Source organism: Prionailurus bengalensis, chromosome X (genome assembly GCF_016509475.1).
Source record: "Prionailurus bengalensis isolate Pbe53 chromosome X, Fcat_Pben_1.1_paternal_pri, whole genome shotgun sequence".
In the NCBI taxonomy this organism is placed as follows: Eukaryota; Metazoa; Chordata; class Mammalia; order Carnivora; family Felidae; genus Prionailurus; species Prionailurus bengalensis.
Window position 1 is genome coordinate 28,294,328 of NC_057361.1, and position 23,513 is coordinate 28,317,840.

Consider the following 23,513-nt stretch of genomic DNA (forward strand, 5'->3'; position numbering starts at 1 on the left):
CACAGACCCCGACAGAGGGCTTGAACCCACAAGCTGTGAGATCATGACCTGAGCCAAAGTCAGACACCTAACTGACTGAGCCACACAGGCACCCCAATCACTTATTGAATTTAACCGTCCTAAATGTTCACGTGTTTCTGCTCTTTGTTCAGTACAAATTTATTGATCTAGAATCTTATATAAAGCATCCATCTTATTGTACTGTCCATATCTGGACATATTTGACAGTGAAAGTTGGTCTTACATATAATTATGATATCACAAAACATATAACCTGGGATGGATTTAGGGAAACCAAGACGTAAGATCACGTTAATCATTTATCTACTGAAGAAACATATTCCTACCCAGTCTAGCTTCTGTAGTACGCTACCTCAGTTGAGATCCTGGCTCAGATATTCTATAGCAGTGTATAATAGTAATATTAGCCATACTTATCTTGTAGGGTAACCGCGAAGAATAAACATGCTATGCAGATAAAGCATTTAATCTAGCACTGAGCACACAATAAAATCATCGGTAAGTGTTAGCTTTTATTTAAGTAATATATTCTTTAGGGTCCCAATTGGTCATCTCATTTCAGGCACTTATAAAAACTGCTGAGAGGATAAGATGCGAACAGAATTTAGGAGACAAAATATTTCACCACTACCCACACTTTCCTGAAAACAAAAAGCAATCAGAACTTATTTTCTTTAACCAAATAACATTCACCAAACAGAAGCCAAGAATATACTTGGCAGGAGCCAAGAGAGAGACGGACATGAATCAACTTGTTCTGCTGATTTCTGTATTAGTAGAATGTTGAACACATTAGGAGGGTAAGACAACTAGGTTTCCACACTGCTCTGCTTAGAAAATTGGTGAAGAGTTGTTGAGTTGTCACAAAGGATCCGTAAATCCATGCCTCCACTAAGCACTGTCTGGAGACACATGTTTCACATGACGTGAAATTAATATCCATGCTATTAGGTTCATAAAATGCAGATTCATTAAAAGCTTTACAGATTTGTTTCTGCCATTATGTTTTTTTTTTTCCATCAATGTTAAATTTTCAGCTACTATTAGGAGTAGATCCTTGAAAGCTGTTGCCCCAAATAGAATGCTAATGCTTAAAGATTCAAAGAACCATTTAACTGGAATGAGGGTCAGCAAACTTCTTCTGTGAGAGGCCAGATAGTAAATATTTTAGGCTTTGTGGGCCATATAGTCTCTGTGGTAATCACCCAACCCTGCCCTTGTAATGTTAAAGCAACCACAGATGATGTATATATAAATGACTGTGGCTGTGTTTCAATAAAACCTTATTTATGGACACTGTCACCTGAATTTCATAGTATTTTCACATGTCACAAAATATCCTTCTTTTGATCATTTTCAACCATTTCAAAATATAAAAAGAATTCTTAGCTCATGAGCCATACAAAAACTGGAAGTAAGGTGGACCTAGTCAACTGGCTTTAGTTTGCTGACCATTGGATGAGAGGATTCACCCAGCCACGCAGATACAACCAGGGAGAAAAGCCTAGCAGTTCACTGCGGGAATTATGACAGCAGGTTACAAATCACGGATTAAAAGAGAAGTATTTAAAGTCCCAAATAATGTACTTGAGTAACTTCTCTAGGTGTTTTTTTTTCCTTTGTCTAGAACATCTGACATGCTATTTTTAGGTATGTGTTCTTCTTCTCATACTTCTATACCCTTGTATACATAAATTCTAATGTCAAGTGTTCCACGCATTCCTAAACATATGCTGCTAAGAAACATAAGGCAGATTTTAATGTTCTTTCTTAATCTTAGAATGATAATAATTGGAAAGAAAAAGAAACTGTACCCTTTTATGACTTTCATGGTAGTTCTGCATTTATGAAATTTTATTCTCATCATTTTAATATACCCAAGGATGTACATAATACCTAACTTATCTACAATGTCTAGTTGCAAATATCCACCAAAAGACAAGTTAAAAATTCTAACACCTTCAAGATAAGACTTTATAAATATCAAAGAACAGGAAATCTATTCTGTAATTACTCCTGATTTAGGATGTGCAGATTGAGACATTATGTTCTCATAAACTAGCAGAATGGATCTTGTCTATTATAGGTGTACTTCTTCTTCATGAAAATGTACTTTCCATTACTGGAAGAAAAGACACGTAATGCAAAAGTAGGCACTGAACAAACAGACTCTTCATAAGGGGGGAAAAACTCAGGATAAAATGAGTCTGTGGCAGTTCATCACCCGTGGTTTCTTCTTTTAATCCAGGAAAACAATATTTCCATTAAGCATTAAGCTTTTGTTAGGATGCCGATTCCTGGGGCAAATTTTAAAATTCACTTCACAATTTTTCTAACTTAACTGACATTACAGGCACCTGAGGCTTCTAGAAATATTGTTTAAATAAACGCACTACCATCCAACAGCTATAAATGAGTTTTCCTGCTTAACAATTACTTTTTGCTTCAGGATAAAGCCATGAGTAAGAGCCTCTCACCTTTTCCTAATTTCGGAATCCACAATAATCTGCCTCTTCTTTTGGGGAGGTGGTGGTGGCAGTTCCTCTTGGGCATGCTTTACCAGAATTTGCTCCCTCGTGGTCACCATAGTTACCGTTTCCATTACAGTTGTCTGTGTTAGTGATGGCTGAGTGGTGGGGACAGCCTGTGAAATCTAGGAGAAGTATTGAAACAGAGGTCACACATTGCTTGAAAGACTTCAGTAAAGACTGCACGGAGCAGCAAAGGAAAATAATGAGAAACTGTCCCTGCCTGTTGGTAAATTGACCTTCAGATCAAAATAGCACCATATTGAACCCAAATCAAATTGTTTGATCTGACTTAACTTATGTTGAGTTAAATCACAAAGGGAAGTAATCTCAAAACCAGAAGTAAATTTAGCGTCTCTTCAATTGATTGGTCAAGCTATGGGAAATAAAGGGGGGGCGGGCAAAGGAGAAAAATGTAGGGTTTCACTCTGACAGTTAATTAAACGTACTGTTTAAAGTGCTTACCACATTAATATAAATTTTATAAGGTAGACCAGCACCAACTTCATTGCCTTAGCATACTGCAGATGCTTATTAGTATGGTGAATGCATATTTAGTTATCATATATACTAATTAGTTATCATCCACACCTTTTTAGACAAAATTATTTGAACTTGACAATAAATGACTTTTTAATCAAATAAGTGAAATACCCTTTAAGACTACAAAAAAAAAAAAGGTTAACATAAAGTACCTACTAGTCCAAAAGCATATTTAAGCTAAAAAGCATACTACCCTTGTTTAATTAGTAACTTAAAATATTTGAGTTTCCACCGTTAGCATTAAAGATACTTCTTGGTTTAGAAGCACACTAACTTTGTGTTTAGACCTTTAAAAAACCATCTATTAAGTGGAGATCACCACTGTTTGGAATAATATGGTTTGTGATCCAAATGATGAGAAGCCATCATCTCAGTAAATGGGCAATACCAGATGAGCTGTGCAATGGGGAGACACTCTCCCTTCCTTCCCTAACTACCAACTCCCTCTCACACAGTCCTCCTGTGATTAGAACTGAATAGTTACCTGTTGAGATGTTAACCATTATTACTCTTCTAGTAATCTAAATCATTTGGAAGATCAATGTACAGGGAGACCAAAAGAGGCCTTCATTAGACCCATTTATAGGTACTTGACGTGCACAGAGCTAGGGATCTGACTGAGCTCAAATCAGTTTGACTAATTTTCCTGACCATGCCAAGAGGTATGGAAAGGGTCTGGGATAACCTCCCTACCTCACACATGACTGATTCCTTCAATGGGAGGAAATCAGGGAAGTCTCAGGATCTTCTTATTGCAGGTTCCAAAGAGGCAATTGTCAGTGATGTAATGAAATCTTTTGTCACAATGTCTTGTGTAAAAATTGGTTTTGACAAATACATTTTAGAAATGCTGCCCTTCCATATGTCAAGGACTTAGAGACTTCCATTTCGGTAGGCTAGTTTTGTTTTTTGGTTTTTTTGTTTGTTTTTTTTAAAGGACATTAAGAAATACTGAGTTTACGCATGTGTCAAGCACTGGTTTTATCTTCTTTAAGATCTCCATGGATTCATGATTTAGAATCCATCATTGAGCCTCAAACAATACTTATACAGTCCGTTGACAAGTTACACCAAAATGGAGGCAGAAAGTAACACAGCTGTCAAGAAATGCTTAAAATATAACCTCAAACCTACCTGCACTCAACACAAAATGATCATTACATAATCAAATTAAGTTTACCTTTAATAAATAAAAAATGTAGTTTTTGAGGAGGATTCCAAGAGTATTTCATTATTTCAGAATAGTATTTTTTAACCACGAGCAAATTTTTTTGTATACAATGATGGCTTGAAGGGAATACTGTTCGGGGGAAATTTTAATTTTATGTTAGGTACCAGAATGCAGAAATTCTGAAAATGCAAACCTACTGTTTACAGTTGTATCTAATGTTGTGAAACATTTGTGCTACTGAATATCTGGCTATGGAGTTAATTTCTATAAAGTTATAATATCTTCTCATTGATACTTATTAAACTGGATAGATGTACCCATGGAGGGGAGGTTAAAGAGAAATGGCAACAACACATACTATGAAAAGGCATTTAGGAATATGGCAAACCTTCTAAGAAAGAAAAAATAATCTAATGAATTAATAGTGAGACACAAACCTGCAATTGTTCTACACTATAATCATTACTATAATTGGAAATATTCCTCCATTTCCTTCAGGATGAAAACAACAACAACAACAACAATGGTGCACTGACCCTGTAGCCATAGGATATTATTTGTTATATATGACAAATTAATAATAACTTTCAAAACCTAGCCATATAATCAAATAAAAACCACAAGGTCAACTACTATGTTTCCCCCATGACTTTTAGTTTATTGACTGTAAACACTTAATTATGTGTTAGAATCATTAGAAACACAGAGAGGAAGGGATTATGGAGGTCATTTAGTATAACCTTACACTTACTATAGGATTTACTATTCCCAGAAGGAGACAACTCCTTCCTGAATATGGTAGCAAATTTTTCCATTAGCAAAGTTTTACACCTAATGGAAGCCTGTCTTATTATGACTTGGTTCATTTAAAGCTTGTTTTGAACCCTGAACCGACAAAGAGGAAGCTGAGTATTGTTCCTATCTGACAGTCTTAAAGATGTGAAGACTGATAATCATGACTCTGATAAATCTTATTTCCAAGTTTTAAAATACCAGGTATGGGCTAGAGTTAGATTTAATCTGATTGGTGCTCCTAAACTTAGGTTTCTTAGCTTTGGACCTCCTATGTAATTAAGGCAAACTAAAATTATATGAGTTGCTCAGCAGCTGAATCACGTTTTAATTAAATTCCAACATATAGTCTAAATGTATCACTACGGAACATTCAGAAATGCATAAAATGGAATCTCGATTTTTAGTGATCTTACAGCATAGTAGTGAAGGTGACAAACACACAAACAATTGTGAGACAAGTGTGTGCCACATGAAAAATACAAGTATGCAAACTAATTACATGCACTAAACATCCAGTAATCAAGGTAGTTTCTTCTTAAGTGTTCATAAGCAAATTTCCCTCAGTCAATAGCCTCATATTTAAATGTATTTGATGCTATAGGCTGCATATAACACTTGTCCCTGTTCATAGGATCAGCATAATGGTAAAACAGAAAAAAACTTAATGTCTGGAGGCACTAGCTTCAAGAAATTACAGGACAGGCATGTGATAGAGTTATTGTACATGTGCCAAAAATTTTCAATGTCATTGGAAAATGTTTACATTATAGTACCGAGTGAAGAATGCAAAATATAACTATCAGTGATTATGTTTTGGCAGAGAAAGCACAGGTAATTTCAATCGTAGACTATATATTTCTATATTCTTTTTTCCAACTTTCTACAATAAAACATTTTCTGCTAAATGTTGCTTCTGCAGGCAGAGAAAAATTTCAGAACTTTTCTGTTCAAATTGTTGTTTTAAGTCTATCATTCCCATGTATCTTTAGAACTATGGAATTATGTCATCCAAATACATTAAAACAACTAAACATCAGGACAAATAAAAATCTAATAAGAATGACTTAAGGTCTCCATTAAAATGCTGAGTAGAGCAGGGTCAAAATTAGAATATAACATAGTTTGCATTATATTCAACAAACATTGAGTGTACCTAACTAAATTCTTATTCAGTCACCTTTCCTCATTTTTTTTGCTCAATTAACACACAGTGTTACAGTAGTTTCAGGTGTACAGTATAATGAATCAACAATTCTGTACACTCCTCAGTATTCATCAATTTAAGTATACTCTTAATCCTCTTTACTTATTTCACCCATCCCCCACACACTTCCATTTTGATTATTAGTATATTGAAAATGACTTCCAGGGGCGCCTGGGTGGCGCAGTCGGTTAAGCGTCTGACTTCAGCCAGGTCACGATCTCGCGGTCCGTGAGTTCGAGCCCCGCGTCGGGCTCTGGGCTGATGGCTCAGAGCCTGGAGCCTGTTTCCGATTCTGTGTCTCCCTCTCTCTCTGCCCCTCCCCCGTTCATGCTCTGTCTCTCTCTGTCCCAAAAATAAATAAACGTTGAAAAAAAATTAAAAAAAAAAAAAGAAAATGACTTCCAAATGTCACCATGCAAATAAAATGTATTCGTTTTTAAATAGTATTTCCTTGATCTGTCAGTTAATCAGCTAGTAAAAATGGCAAAGAGTTCGTTTAGACTTCTTACAGCGATTAAAAGTGGGGGTCTTTGAGCCAGGTCTCACAATTCTCAAACACCAGGTCCACAGTTGACATATGGTAGCATTTAGTGTAGGTTCATTTGTGTCTCAGACTCTTGCCTTCTTTTCTTCATATAAATAATAGGAATGGCAACAGATGTCTCACAAGGCTGCTGCAAACAGCGCCACCCTCATGCCAGGCAATTTATGGCGTCACCCAGGTCCCTTCACTCAAAGAACCCCAGGCTTCGTTTCATGCTCTGCTGCCACACTGTTGACATTCTCGATAATATTTGAATAAGAAGCCCTGCATTTTCATTTTCCACTGGGCCCCAAAAATTATGTAGCCAAGTCTTAGTTTCAAGAATTAAGTTATGTAATGTCTGAACACAGAAAGTTTTCTCGATACCTATTAGTAATAACCGCTATCTTTTCTAAATGTTCATAAAAATTAAAAAAAAAAATTCTCTACTGAAACTTCTCACTCATAAGGTGACATGTGTTAATTTCCAAAAGTTACATTTTCCTCCTGTGAGAAAAACTGGAAGAGCATTTGCCCAGCCTCTTGATAGTCTTAGGGCATACATCTTGCAGTAAGGTTGTACAGTTTTGGTAGTTCTGGAGGAATCAAACTGCTCTCAAACAATAGAATTCTTGCCAACTTCTCTTCCATTTGTCTAAAATGCACATTTGGATGGGAAATGTATGTATATTCAAGCATATTTAAAGAATATAAAAGGGGATACAATGAAAGGAAACATTTCAACCACTTTTTTCTGGTTTCTTAGGGGCAACTAGTTGTACTTACCACCTGCTCTCACATTTTAAATTAACTCTGTTGGTGCTGGGGTTTTTTGGGGCTGTATTCTTAATTGCATCTTTGATTCTTCCATGTAATTATTTAAATATTCTTGCCTTTATAAGTTCTTCGGGGTTGCAGAGTTCTACTTCTTGCATTAGGAAATATTCTACTATTTGAACAGTTAAAGAAACTTACTAAAAAAATTCAAGTTACGAAGAATCAGTTATCTACTTTATCATGTCATCTTCATTATTATTAAAAGACTAATGCGTATAATACCTACCAATTACAAAGGTCTTTGCATGTCCCACGCACTATGCTAAGTGCTTTGCATTCATTATCATATTGAAAATACTTAGAAAAGTACGTGCAATGAAGGCTTATTAAATGGTGGCTGTCATTACTTCATGGCTCTAAGACTAAATAATAATATTATTGCCATTTTACAGATAAGAGGTAAAAGTTCGAGGCAGACACAGCTTGTAAGTGGCAGAACAGAAATGTAAATCCAAGTGTCAATGTTCACTTGCTGCTATACCTGCTCACGTTTCTGAATGGTGATTTTCCTTTAAGTGTGTGTTTATATATACACACGTGCATATATAAAGTCAGAAGAAGATTGAAAATGCACACAATGGCATATGACAATCTTTTAATGCCTTTCAGCTCCTGATAAACTCAAATTAAATTTGGGGAAAATCAAACAACTTCAATACCTGAAATTTTAAAAATTATAATCAGGTTGACAACTGTGGAACAGAGTTTTTTGCTGTGTAATTTTTATATACATTACTTTACAGTGATCAATTGACTTTTAATAGGTATGGAAGAACTGCAGTTCTACTGTTTAAAATATACTGCATAAACATAGCAATAGCTTTAGCACATAATTACGAGCCAGGCTTAAAACCATCTCCACAGGCATAGTAGCACAAGGCTCAAATATCTGATGGTGTGAGGATTTACAATTCTAAGCAACAGAAAGAATTTTACATGTTGAACTTTGTGAGAAACCTGGGGTAAAAAATATCAGGTGCTCATAAAGGAGGCTGAGTGACTAATCGAAAGGTTATAGAATCCTCTCTCCCATGAACAAGTACAGAGGAATTACCATGGCTAAGGGGAGTATAAAAGGAGTACCAAAGTTCTTGAGAGAGGTATGATAACTAAATTTTATTTATTTATTTATTTATTTATTTATTTATTTATTTATTTTTAACTTTTATTTATTTTTGAGGGACAGACTGACAGACAGACAGAACGTGAGCAGGGGAAAGGCAGAGAGAGAGGGGGAGACACAGAATCTGAAGCAGGCTCCAGGCTCTAAGCTGTCAGCACAGAGCCCTACACGGGGCTTGAACCCATGAAATGTGAGATCATGACCTGAGATGACGTCGGACACCCAACCGACTGAGCCACCCAGGCACCCCTAAATTTTATTATTAATTACGGTCTTGTTTTGATACTGATAATAAGGCAATAGAACATCTTGAAAAGATAAAACATTGGAATCATGAGAATACTTACAATCTATATTCAAAAGACATCAAAAAAAGAAGTATTTCTATTTGAAATAAAATATATAATAATTAAGAAGGCTTATTCTATAAAACTGTTCAATTTCATGTATTTTATCCCTCACTTCATATTATATTTTGTACAAATTATCAGAAAGAAGAGACTCGTGTTGGATTCAGGATTCATATTAAACACTGATTTTGAGCAACTGTGTGAATTAAGTGCATCTGCAAAAATTCAAGGAGCAATGAAATTTATTTTTTCTGATCCACCTGACATGAAGTAATGAAACACCTTCTTTAACTAGGGATGCAGATGATCAAGTATACACTGAGACAAAAACTTATGTTTTCTTTATGTGGTATTTCATTTATTGTCTGTAAAGAATAAATATATCATATAGATACTGATTATTTTATTTTCAATGTATCTTAATCACATACTCCTGATGAGTGAAATATACTCATTTCAGAAGTCAGTCTTCTTTTACAGGATGAGAAGTGTATTTTCGTTATCATCTTCCAGCTGACAGTGAGACTGATATAGCAGAGATAGTTGGAAATTCTTCACTAATTACTCCAGAGTTTTATATAAAATTTCAAACAAAGAGAAACATATCACATGCATTTAGAACTGGAAGGATACTGTTATGGAAATCTTCCTAGTCCAAACTTCCCTTTTTATAAAGAAGTAATGAGAGATTCCAAAAGTTAACTCAGCTCTTGTCTCTTAAATTTTCAGTGCCTACATCATGTTATTGTAGACAACGAATTTATAACATAGTAACTATTACACTGATAGACAAGGGCAATTCTCAAACACCTACTTTAGTTGGAGGTAGGAAAAGAATACAGTTCATTTCCAAAGTTATTTGAGCTGTAACTTGGAAGTTTTCTGATATAACTGTTAACCTAAACAATTAACTAAAATTCAAGATGGTTAGTCTCTGAATTCAGGTAGTCCTTGAATAAGATAGAAACCTAAAATAAGTGAAGGATTTTATTTTAATTCTAGGTTTTATAAAACCATTTTTTAAATTGGCGTCAGGTTGATGAGGCTTAGAGAACTTTCAGGAACCAATGAAAAGGGTTGTCAATGGAAAGGCCTTAGAGTGTTGTGAATTAAAATCATTGGCAAAAAGAAGAGAGGCAAGCCAATTGTAACTACATCTTAAGTATCAATAGATCTACAAAACAATCCTTTGAGAGTGGGCACAGTCAGAATGTGCATGTAAAACATTTTGTGGAGAGTAAAAAGAGGGATCTCTAAAAAATGAGAATGAACTAAAAAAAAAAAGTAAATAAAGAAATGTTAATCTTAATACTTTTGAATGCCCCATTTGCATTTCTGGTATTCTTAAAAATACTGGCTTATTATGTTCAACCACGTTTTACACTATTCATATGTCTGGCAAGAGTTTTAAAACTCCCAGCAGGAGACAAATGTTATAGAATAGATATATACATACATAATGATCACTTACTCCGTTTGGGCATCTGTAACTACAGATACAGAAATAACAGCATAAACATGTACTCTCATGTTCAAGGAGAGGAGAATCCTAGGTATATTCATTTTATCTTTAAGATATTTGTGCTTATAGTTCAGAACATTGCAAAAATGGTCAATAGAAATACAGCAAAATATTCACAAAATGGAAATGAGATGTATAAACTTATATGTGTCATAAAATATCCCTTACTTTTGGCCAAGAAGATAATTTACTCTGCTAAAAAAAATGACAAAACTAAGGAACTTTTGGACTTGTTTAGATATATTGTTACATTTAAACACCTAATGCCAAGTTTAACTTAAACTACCATAATACATTATAAAGTACGTGACTATTATGCCCTTTCCGAGGTATGTATGATTTCAGTTAAATGGGGAAAAATGTTTCAAATCACTAAAATTATATGTAAGTTTAAAGTATTAACTATAATGAACTTCTATCATACTCCCTAATTATAATCAAGATAAAAATACATTCATCAGTGTTACAGCATTTAGAAAAAAAAAACTAAATTTCAACAAGCATATTTATAAAAAAATGTAGAGGACACAGAGGGTCATTTGAGTATTTAAATAAGTCTATCCAGAGTTTATTTGATTTGTTGTCTTTTCTCATCTTAAGCATTCACATAGCAAGGGTTATTATTCTTCCTAACTTTGGGGAACAGAAAGTATTTCTATTTTCTTACGCCACCTTTTTTATCAACTTAAGCGTCCTGAGCTTGTGTCCAGGCATTAGTCAAGCCAGCCCTGACTTTGAAATGCAAGAGAACAGCCTCACAGTTGATTTTTTTCTTCATATTTTGATCTCTTGCCATGCTACTATTTCTTAAGGTCAAAATCCCTCAAAGCTTTGACCTGAATAGCACTCAAACATTCGGGCACACATGTCCTTTAATGTGACCACGATTGGATACCCTGTCACCTCAGTCACAATTCCTATATCCTACTGGATTTTAACCATTACTAGATTTTCCTCATTCCTTAAACTAATTCTAAAAAGGATTTTTAGAAGACTAAGTATATCATGTCATTAATGGGACTGATTCTCACAACATCTCTACTCCTGCAAACATGCTGGAAAATGTGCATACAAGAGAGCTTTGTTCTTCAAAGTCACAACCTTACCCTCAACATTCTTGGACGTCTTCCCATGTTCTTTCAATCAAGTTCAATTTTACACGCAAGGAAGAAATTCAAGGGCTTTTTTAGTTATAAGATACTAGTTCATGGCTCGCTCTATCTCCGTTTCAATTCCTCTGTCCTCGGGTACCTTCATTTTTATCTTCCTTAGACTCCCAACTCACCTCAGCAGTGATTTGGACTGGGCCTATGATAGTTACTTTGGCGGGGGGGGGGGGGGGGGGGCGCAATGAACAAAACCAGAAATCGAACTGTAGAAAAGCTGAAGCTTAGTGTTCCAAAAAGCAACCTGCCTAATGTAAGTCTATGTATCTGCTTACGATCTGGTATAGTAGTGCATAAATGTTTGAAAATAAAAATAAAAAAAAAAACATAGTGAATCACAAAAAGCCCTCCAGACTCACTGAACAGTATGCCCTATATATCAAGAACACCAGTGTTTTTTTTTCCTCCAAAATGCTTTCATGTCTGTGATTTTATTTTATTGGCAAATACAGTGGATACATGCTGTACTGTATATTGGACATCATTTTATAAAGAACTGTATGAACCAGAACTAGTGGTTTTTTATTATAGGTTTTGAAAATTTCAAAAACAGGAAGGTGAATAAGTACCATAGGCAGTAGTCTTATAATTTTAGGCCATTAAAAACAAGGTTGCTAAGGTTTTTTACCAACTAGAATAACAAATCAGTAACATTTTGATGATATGCACAACATTTTTTTTAGAAAGTAGGCTCATTCCAAAGAGATAAGTATATTTAAATACTGCAGTCACAGAAAGGTCTCCAATTTCCCCATTTCAGGCAGCACTGTGGAAGTAAACCACAACGTGGGTATTGCTCAATGTGTCACTGTCTTGTTAACTCAGTGTTTAGTAAAAATATGGTCTGCAGACTATCAAAGGCTGCATGCAGATTACTGGTTTACTAAGTGAGATTTTCTGAGTATGCAATCTAGGACTATGCATTTTAATCAGTTTCCCAGGTGATTATTATGCAGACTCAAGTTTAAAAAGCACTAGATATAATACAAGTGAACAAGAACATGACCTACTGTTAACAGTTACATCTCCATAAACGTAACCCTTTAAAGGGATGCATTTCTAAACAGTTTTCTTTATAAGGTAATGCCAATCCTTCTTAACATGGTAACCGACCATTTTATAGCACCAATAATCTACGGAACCAATGGGTACATATTGGAATGATATCATTGTTGATTTAAAAAGTGTCAAATGTTCTCATGTCTCACATATTTATTACATAAATTCCAGTGCTAATGCAAACTAGCCATGGCCAGATCATATATAGTAAGAAGAATTATGACATGGTTATAAAATCACTACCCATTCAAGCAAATGCTAAAAATATATTCACTGGAAAACACATGGAATTTTTATTAATGCCCAATGACTGCGTGGGAAATGATTACAATATACACTCCTTCAAATTTAAAATTTTAAGTATGAATTTAATTTCAAAAGGAAAGTTCAACTGTGACTAAAAATCGTATACATTGCCTGGTAACATTTTCTTAAATTATATTTCTGGAAGAAATATTTTAAACTTCATTTCATCTTTCAACAAACATTTCAAACATTTCATACTTATCAAATGTCAAGTCTGAGGAAAACAAATTCCCTTCACTGTCTCATAACAAAGGAAATGAATGCCTAAAGCTACCGAATGTGGTCATAGCTTTCATAGAGATGTGCTAATGGTGCTTTGAGCTATGGACTACAACCTATTAACAAAAGTTAGCTTCTATAATGGAAAATAATATGGCATAATGTGTTAAATGCTATTATATATAATGTTAATATTTTGAATGACTACCCACAATTCCACCATCTAATAACATCAGATAACAAAGGTTTCTACTTTAAAATCATCCCATTTCCTTTAAATTACCAAAACTTTTAAAAGTCTTACCAGAAAGCCACATTATGACACTACAAGGGTACACAGATGCTTTCCTAATCCACAGCCTGTGTGTTAGTGTTATGATTTAACTGTTCGTGGCACAAAGAACATGCAATGAACAGATTCTTACTCATCCTAATAAAACAGAGCCTTCAGTAAAATCAAAGGACCTGGGCCTGAGCCGTGCTCCTATCACCAACTTCGCTTGGACAATTCATTTTTCCTCCCTACGTTTCATTTTTCTCACATGTAAAATGTAGGGATCAACTAACAGCGCTCAAGGTTCTAGAATCTGTGATTTGGGGTCAGGTTGTGATGACACAGTCCCCAGCACTCGGTCCAATTGCTCTAAGTCACTCAGATCCTCATTCCCACTTAACTGGAAGGAATTACACTCTAAGGCAAGAACTAGTTCAGTCAATTAGCACTCACTCCTTCACCTCTCCCACATTCTCCACTATCAAGACAAGCCATAGTTTTTATTCAAATGACTACTTTGCAAGGACTAATCCAGTGATATCCTTTGTAGAGTTATAATACTGTTGCCTTGAATGAGGATTTCAAGAATCTCAAAGATGATTCATTACAGGGTAAGTAATTAGGATCACTAACCTGTGCAGAACTTTTTTCAAGTTTTTGGACTAAATTATCCCAACGCTGGGCAAAGTTGTCCAGCCATGCTTCCATCTTTTGGGCTACCAATGTGTTTTTCAGAGTTGAAAGAAGATCTTGGTTGAGTGAACAGAGTTTGTCCATGGTTTGCTTTTTCTTTTCTAAATCTGTTTTTAAAACCTGTTAAAACAGGAAAGAGTACATAATAAGCCTCGTAACATTTTATAAAACAGTATAGTTCAAATTGTTTTTGCATGTATTTTCTCATTTGCATAGATACAAAAAGACTGCAATCATGCCTGCAAAGGAGCAAGAGCCCATAAGAATCTAAGTAGAAGATTATAATCCAAATAATCTTCCCAAGAAGCTTGAAGAGAAAGAAAAATAAAAGTCAGATGTAGAAAAACACCTAGTAGAGAAACTTAGGAGCTACTTAGAAATATTTGAGGAACTCACAAGAAGTAGTGTTACTCAAAGGGAAGTTTACTTTTAAATTTTTTAGTATCTGTTATTCAATTAACATTTGGCTATCTGAGTAATTATCTTCTAAAGCGAATTTAAAAGCCCATTAAGTAATAGAACTAAGCAACTGAACGCGATATAAATCCTTTGGAATCACTTCATATGTTTTCTAAGTACATATATATTTTATGGAGTAATTTTGATAACATCCCTATTTTCAAAGTTTTTGTGAGTTATAGAGGGTGACCCACGCCCTTTGGTTGAAATGGAATGAATAAACAAAGTGGCTTATATGAAATCAGTAGATCCGGGCAGCTTATTCTTTCACTTTATCCATTAAGGTCACCCTACACTTTGGGAAATCCAATCTCTGGCTCCCAAACACTAGTTCCGGACTCAGCTTGCCAACAAAGAACAAAAAGAAAGAAGAGGCAATTATTTTATAGCTTCTTTGCTATAATCCCCTCCTTTTCCCCTCCTTTTCGCCACAAGTACAATGAACATAAAGTGAACAGTGAGACCTGTCTTTCCAAAACAAATGCAAATTTAAGAATAACTAATATTTCACATGGCAAATAAATGATCATGAAACAGATGTATCAATTGCTAATGAACTGACATGTCATGTACATAGAGAAATTAATACACCACCTCCCATGCAAGGGACACTTTATGTAGCTCATTCTGGCATGCTGCCTGCACTGACGGCTCTGAAGAATGCTCTGGGAGTTCATCCTTTATTCAGAATCTGCTTCACCTGGTGTACTTTATACTGGATTCCTAGTGCATGCCACTTTTAAGGTATAAAAGCTAGTTGTGAAGTTCATTTCTAATTTTCCCTCAACAATTATGGTTTTTTTCACTGTTTTCTCTCAGTTTGAAAGAATGCAATAAATCAAAATGAGTTAAGATTCATAAGATGAATGCATATCAAAATAAAACTTTCACTGTAGTAACTTAGTAATGCATTGGTTTTATATGTTGATTTTGTTTGTTTAATCCACATTAGCTTTCCATTAAATTTAAATGCATTTTGGGCTAGTAATAAAATAATAGTTTATGCTACCTGTCTAGAGCTGGGGCCCAAATTTGAATTTGTAGATTCCTCCAATCCCTTTATGGCATCCTAATCTTTTTTTTTCTTTTAATTTTTGGCATGTATTTGTTTTGTTATAAGCCATTTCAGGTTTTTTTTGGGGGAGGGAAAGGTTATGATAGAATTAAAGGCATGCATTTTAAAATATAAAGATGTAAATACAATCCTCTTTGGCTCTCTCAGGGCTTCAGGAGCTAATTTAAATAGCTGTATGCACAAGGCTAAGGAGTATGCCATTATTTAAGCTAAATATGCAATGATTTGGAAACATTTCAGAACAAGGAACTGAGAGTTATGTCTGAAGAAGAGTAAACAATTTGTGTTGGAAATTCATGGGCAACTTCATATCATGTAAAGAGTTTTTCTTAGATGATCTATAAAACTAATTGGATACCCAAAGAGATTTAGTGGCAAATGACAGTAAGCCTCCTGTGTGAAGATTAAGCCAAATGAAGAAACACTTGGTGAGCATCACAAAAATAAAGGGAAAGGAAGTCAAATCACCATTAAAGAGTACCTTTAGGAAAAAATGGATTCAAGGTGAAGTAAAAACATTATTATAATCAAATTGTGGAATTACTGAATTTACATATTTTTACCTAAATCCATACAAGAGCACTGTACTAAACAAAGCTTCTAGCTAGTAAATTTTAAATCTATAGTTTTAAAAATGGTGATGGCAGGTTAGTTTTCAGTTTGTTTCCTTTGTTGGGAGAATATTTCTTTCTCTTTCTTCATGAACTCCCACTACCCAAAGGACTCTCCTACCACACCCAACAGAGGGAGAAGACAAGAAATCCAGGTGCTGCCGGATGCACTGAATCACGGTATTGAAGTACCTTCTCCCATCTATCCTTGGCTATCAACACTTGGATGCTTCCATTTTATGTGTACATATTAAATTACTATGATTTAATTGCTGTTTATTATTAGAGTATAAAAAAAGATGTCTCTCTGCTTATCAAAAACTAATTACAAGTGTTTGAGTGCCAGAGAACCACAGAGCTCTGGAAAACTCAGGAAGAAAAAGGAAGCTCTAGAAAATTTACACATGGCAGAGGTCACCCAGGATTTCAAAAGAAGAAATATATTTTATTTGCAAAGAGGCCAAGCAGTTGGACCTATAACCAAAACAGGCAGGGAGATACAGTCAATAAACCGGATTAGGCCAGTAGTAAAGAGGGACGAGAGATAGATAAGCTGCCCGAGAAGACAGAACAGACATATTCCATGTGGTCATTAAAAGATGATTTCAAGTGCAAAATGAATGTATCCTTACAAAGAGGCCAGGAAATCCCTGGGGGAATCAGAATCACCTAGAAGCCTTTCTAAAATGCAGATTTCTGGGCCCAACTTCCAGGCCCTCTGAGTCAATAGGTCTGGGATGGAACCTAAGAATTTGCATTTCTAACAAGTTCTCAGGTGATGCTGATGCTGCCAGTCTGGGGACCACACTTCTTGAGAACCATCGATTCTACTTGGATTAATTGGTAACAGGAGGTGAGGTTTCAAGTCTTGGTACCAGCACTATCAGCAGGGACCTGCTGAGCCACTGTAAGTACTTCAACCCTGCCGTGTGCTCGCAGCCACTTGAGACTGTCCTCAATTCCACAGTCCACTGTAGCCCCTGCACACCCTAGGCCTGTGGACCACCATGCTTCCCAGGGTGGTCCTTCCCCGGAAAACACCACAGGTCCTCACGGCAACAGAAAACTCACCCAGGAACCTATTTCTTTTAAATTTGGGCCTTCCTGTGATAGCCTGATTCTGTTTTAGAATCCGCCTAAGGGCCACAGTTTCTTCTCTCCTTTGCTTTTGATCATTTACATCAAATAAAAAATCAGTTTGGGCCGTGAAAAATAACAGATCTACATGGTTTGGATAAAAGCACAGATCAAGAGGAAATGAAATACTTGACTCCTCATTTCCCACCTCAAATGAAAAGTAGGAGAACATCCTATGGGCTATTAGTGATAATATTTCAAAAACAAATTGCACTGATTATAAATAAAAGAGTTTGAGCACACTGTATCTATACCTAGGTATGTAGTAGGAACTGGTGACAGATGGTACCTGTTTTGGGTCTCAGATTGTGACATATTTTAATGAACATTAAATTCTTATTCACTGCCTGAGTCAGCAGGGGAATTTTACCTCAAATTCTAGACCAGCTGTCAGATTTTGTTAATTGGCTTAAACTATCAAACGGTAAGACTTATACAAAACACATTTTCACTTTGTTCACAAGTAAGGTGACATAATTTGAATTTTAATCATACTGGATAATTACTGAGCATTTTCATGGTCCTGAGGTTAGTCAATCTTTTATTCACAAAAATGTCAACATAGTAGCACTTGACTGTTAGAAATCATGGTTCTCGATCACAGTTCTTTTTTTGTCAAGGAACCAAATGATACGAGGAGTTCTGAAATAGCTTAAAAGGGCTGGACCTGAGTCTGGATGTCTTGGTGCTCAATTTGACTCTGCTACTAATGGTCTTTGATAGCTTATGCATGCCGTGTGTGTGTGTGTGTGTGTGTGTGTGTGTGTGTGTGTGTGTGTTTTCCCCTGGGCCTCAATATCCTCTTCTGAAATAACCTTGTCTAGTTCCTCCTTTTCATACCCAACACTACTTAGTTCAGTTCCACTAACTGGCCTCCTTACTACCCAAGAGTATTCCAAAAATGCAAACATGAATTCTATCAAGTTCTCAGCGGCTCCTCATCAGCTGTGGAACAAAATTACAAATACATCACTGACATTTTTGCATTCTTTTGATACAAATACAGATCACTTTTCTGAAATTTGTCTTTAGTGGTCAAATGACTCCAGAAAGTATATCTTTTTTGAGGAGTGAATTCTCATCCATAAGAAACTAGCTTGTGATGACAAGCAATATATTTGTGAATCAATTTTAAATTAAAAGCCTAAAGATCAGTAACTATGGAGCAAAAATATATGATACAAATCAATATTTGGGAAAATGATACACATTTAACTGGGGAAACATATTTAAGATCAGCTTTAAATAAATGATTTAATTATGTCATACAATATCGATACAGATATAAATCATTTCATTTAGGTAAAATTATAAAATGTTATTTATAACAGACCTTTGTTTTATATTAGAGTTAACATCAAGTTAGCATTTAAGAGAATCGCTCTATCAAAACAACAAGAAGAAATTCTAACTTTGGAATATTTTATTTGAAAAATTAAGCTCTTAATATTACACTGCCCTCTACTACACAGCCAAATAATCAAGTTCACAGTGGAAGAGAAGCTTTAGAGGTCTTTTCTAATCCTCTACGTTTTCACTCAAACTAAAATATCTCATTGAAGCCCTCTGTGATGTTCTTTTATTGCCAAAGTTCCCTTATTTTTCAAAACACACAGGCACTTATAATTAATGCTACTGGTTTGCTTTAATATTTTTTCTAATTTTCCAAATGAAGGTATAAGCCCCTTATGTGAGGATAATCACTTCTTATACTTCGATTTCTCAAAGAATTTAATTTAGACTATTACTTTAGAACCACATACTGTTTAGAACTATACAGAACATTCCTATGTACTTCTCAGTGTTACCTTTTTATTTTAAATGAATTCTTATTCCAGGGATGGTATATTTTTTTCAAAAGTACAATTGTTTTTTGAAAACCATAGTTGCCAATCTGCCTACATCTAATGTAATTAATGTTCGTATTCCTCCAAAATTCATGAAATGAGGGCTGAAGCCTCTACTGTGGTAATATTAGGAGAATGGGCTTTTGGGAGGTAATTGGGTTTAGATGAGGAGAAGAGAGTAGAGCACCACAATGGGATCAGTGCCCTTAGAAGAAGAGGAAGAGACATCGGATCCTCCTCTAATTCTGCTGCTATGTGAGGATACAGCTAAAAGACGCTAAGAGCCAGGAAAAGGGACCTTACCAGGAACCAAATCTGCTGGCACCATGATCTCATACTTCCAAGCTTCCAGAAATGTGAGAAATAAATGTCTGCCGTGTAAGCCATCTAGTCCGTGATATTTTGTTACAGAAGTCTGAGATGTCTAAGACAGGAATTGGTACCAAGAAGTGGGGTACCACTGTAACAAATACCTACAAATGTGTATACAGCTTTGGAAGTGAGTAATGGGTAGAGGCTGAGAGCGCTCAGGTGCTCTAACCTGCAAGGTGCAGGTTAGAGAAGGTTGAGATTGCTGTGAAATGACTCCTAAAGGCAATTCTGTTGAGGGCTCAGAGAAAGAGACCTGGGAAGCATCCTGTTTTTAGAGAATACATAAATCAAAATGGACAAAATATTAGTATAAATATGGATGGCAAAAGTCATTCTAATGAGGTCTTAGATGAAAATGAGGGTGATGTTATTGGCAACTGGAGGAAGGATGATCCTGATTATAAAGTGGCAAACAACTTGGCTGGATCGTGTTCATGTTCCAGCATTTTGCGAAAGGTGGAACTTGTGAGCAATGAAATTGAATATTTAGCTGAGGAGATATCTAAGCAAAGTGGCATGATTTCTCTTGCCCATGGTAAAATGAGAGAAGAGAGAAATGAATTGAACAAGAGTCATTTGGCATAAAGGCACTAGAATTTAAAGATGTGGCAAATCCTCAGCCTATCCATATTGCAAAGAATGAGAAAATACGTTCAGAAGAGAACACTAAGGGTTGTCTGACTGACCACTTGATAAGATTAGTGGGGGTGGGAACCAGAGACCTCGTCAGCCATCTCAACAGAACCCAGGAATAGAGATGGAATTATACCAACAGAAACACTGCCAGCTGAGACTAAAAGCAATGGAGAAAAATGGACAGAATGAAGGAAGGCTGTCTAACATGTGCTATTCCTAAAGAAAAGCGAAGAATAATGTAGGTGATTCCGAGTTATAAGACGTACCACTCCCACCACAGGCCCAGAGAGCAGAGCTAGTGCTTCCTGGGTTTCAAAGAGTGGGTCTACCTCTCCAGTCCACGGGGCAGGATGCACCTCCCCAGTACCGCAGGAGCAGAGCCACTGGGTAGGGCTGCTGCAGAAGGCCACATGGGTGGTGCCCTGTGGAACTGAACAGACAAGGCTAACTTGTGGAGTCCTGGAGGTGAGGCTGCTTCTCCAGTGGTCCTGGAGGGCAGTGCATCAGTCCAAAGAGGATTATTCTTGAGGCTTAAGACCTAATGGAATTTTCTTTGCTGTGTTTTGGACCTATTTGGAACCTGTCTCTCCTTCCTTCTTTCCTTTTTCTCATTTTTGGAAGGGGAATGTCTGTCCTCTGCCTGACGCACCAACATATTTTGGGAGCGCTTAACTTGCCTGGTTTCATAGTGTCACAGCTAGGTAGGAAGTCTGCCTCAGGATGAATTGCACCTGGAGTCTTACCACATCTGATTCAGATGATGATGAAACTTTGGAATTTATACTGCAGAGCTGATTCTGGAACCAGTTAAGACTTATGGAGCTCATAAGATAGAATGAATGCATTGTGCATGTGAGAAGGATATGAATTTGGGGGGGTCTGTGGGTGTGATGTTATAGACTGAATGTTTGTGTCCCCACAAAGTTCAGATGTTGAACCCTACCCTCACACACTTACATAAAATGTGATGGTAGTAAGAGGTGGGGCCTTCGAGAGGTTATTAGGTTTAGATGAGATCATAAGGGTGGAGACCTCATGTTGGAGCTCATGCCCTTATAAGAGAAGGAAATGGGTGAAGGTTGATCAAAAGGTACAAACTTTCAGTGATAAAATAAATAAGCATGGGGAATGTAATGCGCAGAATGGTGACTACAGTTAATAATAACAACATAATGTGTATCTGAGAGTTGTTAAGAGGACAGATCTTTAAAGTTCTCACCACAAGAAAAAGAATGTACCTGGGTGAGGTGATGGGTGTTAACTAATCATGGCGGTCATTTTGTAATACATACAAACACTGAATCATTATGCTATACATCTGAAAGTAATGTGATATGTCAATTACATCTCAATTTAAAAAATTAATTTAAAAAATATAGGAGATGGGCTAGATGGCCAATAGGTATTAAGGAGGGCACTTGTGATGAGCACAGGGTGTTGTATGTAGTGATCAACCATTGAATTCTACCGTTGAAACCAATATTGCACTGTATGTTAACTAAAATTTAAATTAAAAAAAATAAACATGGGAAAGAGACACCAAAAGTTTCCTCTCTTTCTACCACGGGAACACAAGGTAAGAAGGTGCAGCATGCAAATCAGAAAAGGGTCCTCACCAAAAAGTAAAGCTGCTGGCAGGTTGATCCGGGACTCCCCAGCTTCCATACACATGAGAAATAAATATTTGTTTAAGTCACCCAGTCTATGGTTTTTTATTATAGCAGCCCAAGCCATCTAAGATAATACAGCTGTTCCTATTTTAAAGAAAACTTACAATATGATATAATTGAACAGACTATGATTTAAGCCACAACGAGTATTTGGTTTAAGATCGGAAAGAATAAAGAGACCAAATTATGGTGTTACTGTCAACTATTTGGTTTTTTTTTTTTTTAAAGTTGTGAACACTAAAAAATACATACAGCCAGTTTTTGAAGACTTGATAACATTTCACTTTGATCCTTAAAGCCAGTTGTGTGAATCTTGTTCAATGCATCTTCTTTTTCTGAAAGCCATGCACTAAAAAGGCACTGAAAGAAATAAAATAATTCCAAAAAAGAAAATAAATAATTACTAAAGTAGATCATCATATGCTTTTTTTTTCCCATTGAAAATCTCACCATATATTTCAGACACAATTTCCCCCATGACTCACCTGTTCTTCGGTAAAACGCTGCCATTTCAGGAGGATGTCTTGTAAAAGAACCCAGCGATCTTCTGTCCATCTACAGATGTTTGCCCATCTATCTCCCAGTACCTGGGGGAACAGACAACCCATCACCACATCAGCAGACAATTAACTGTTAACTGAATTTCATTTAAAATTACATGATTGAGGTGGCTTAGTCTGTTAAGCGTCCAGCTCTTGATTTCAACTCAGGTCATGATCTCATGGCTTCTGGCATACAGCTTCCTATCAGTGGGTTCTGCACTGACAACATGGAGCCTGTTTGGAATCCTCTCCCTCTCTCTCATTGCCCACCCCCCAACTCATAAGTGCTCCCATCTCTCCCTCTCTACAAATAAATATTTAAAAAATAAAAATAAAATAAAATTGCATGAATGATTTGTGACAGTATCTAATTATGAGTCTCCTATGTATACTAGGAGTTTAAGGACACCCTTCGTGATTTGCTTATAATGACATACGTATCAAGCCTTTCATTTGTCTTTAGATTATTTCATTCACTCTTTCAAATTACATTGAAAAGTAAAGATGTTTACAAGAAGTTTGAGGCAGTTATCATACCACTATTTGAAATGTCTCCATGGTAAATGTAAGAGAGCAAAGCCATAAATATAGAATTTAAGAGGATTTTGTATTGATAATATGTGAAACGGGTATCTTTCTCAGGTCTGAAAACATATACCAAAGGATAAAAGTCTGACTACTAAATAGAATACCTAAAGACTCTTCTGGAGGGGCGCCTGGGTGGCGCAGTCGGTTAAGCGTCCGACTTCAACCAGGTCACGATCTCACGGTCTGTGAGTTCGAGCCCCGCGTCAGGCTCTGGGCTGATGGCTGGGAGCCTGGAGCCTGTT

The 23,513-nt window shown here is 36.0% G+C and overlaps 1 protein-coding gene across 6 annotated transcripts in view; it reads right to left on the minus strand.

The window, feature by feature from the left end:
- Window positions 1–23,513, minus strand: part of DMD (dystrophin) — a 2,018,590-nt gene that overhangs the window by 1,375,391 nt on the left and 619,686 nt on the right. For all 6 annotated transcript variants that reach the window (XM_043570319.1, XM_043570321.1, XM_043570317.1 and 3 more), the window contains exons 14-17: window positions 22,627–22,728; window positions 22,394–22,501; window positions 14,275–14,454; window positions 2,499–2,674 (exon numbers count right to left, since the gene is read on the minus strand). In XM_043570319.1, coding sequence (XP_043426254.1) covers window positions 2,499–2,674; window positions 14,275–14,454; window positions 22,394–22,501; window positions 22,627–22,728 — 566 coding nt within the window. The remainder of the gene's footprint in view (window positions 1–2,498; window positions 2,675–14,274; window positions 14,455–22,393; window positions 22,502–22,626; window positions 22,729–23,513) is intronic.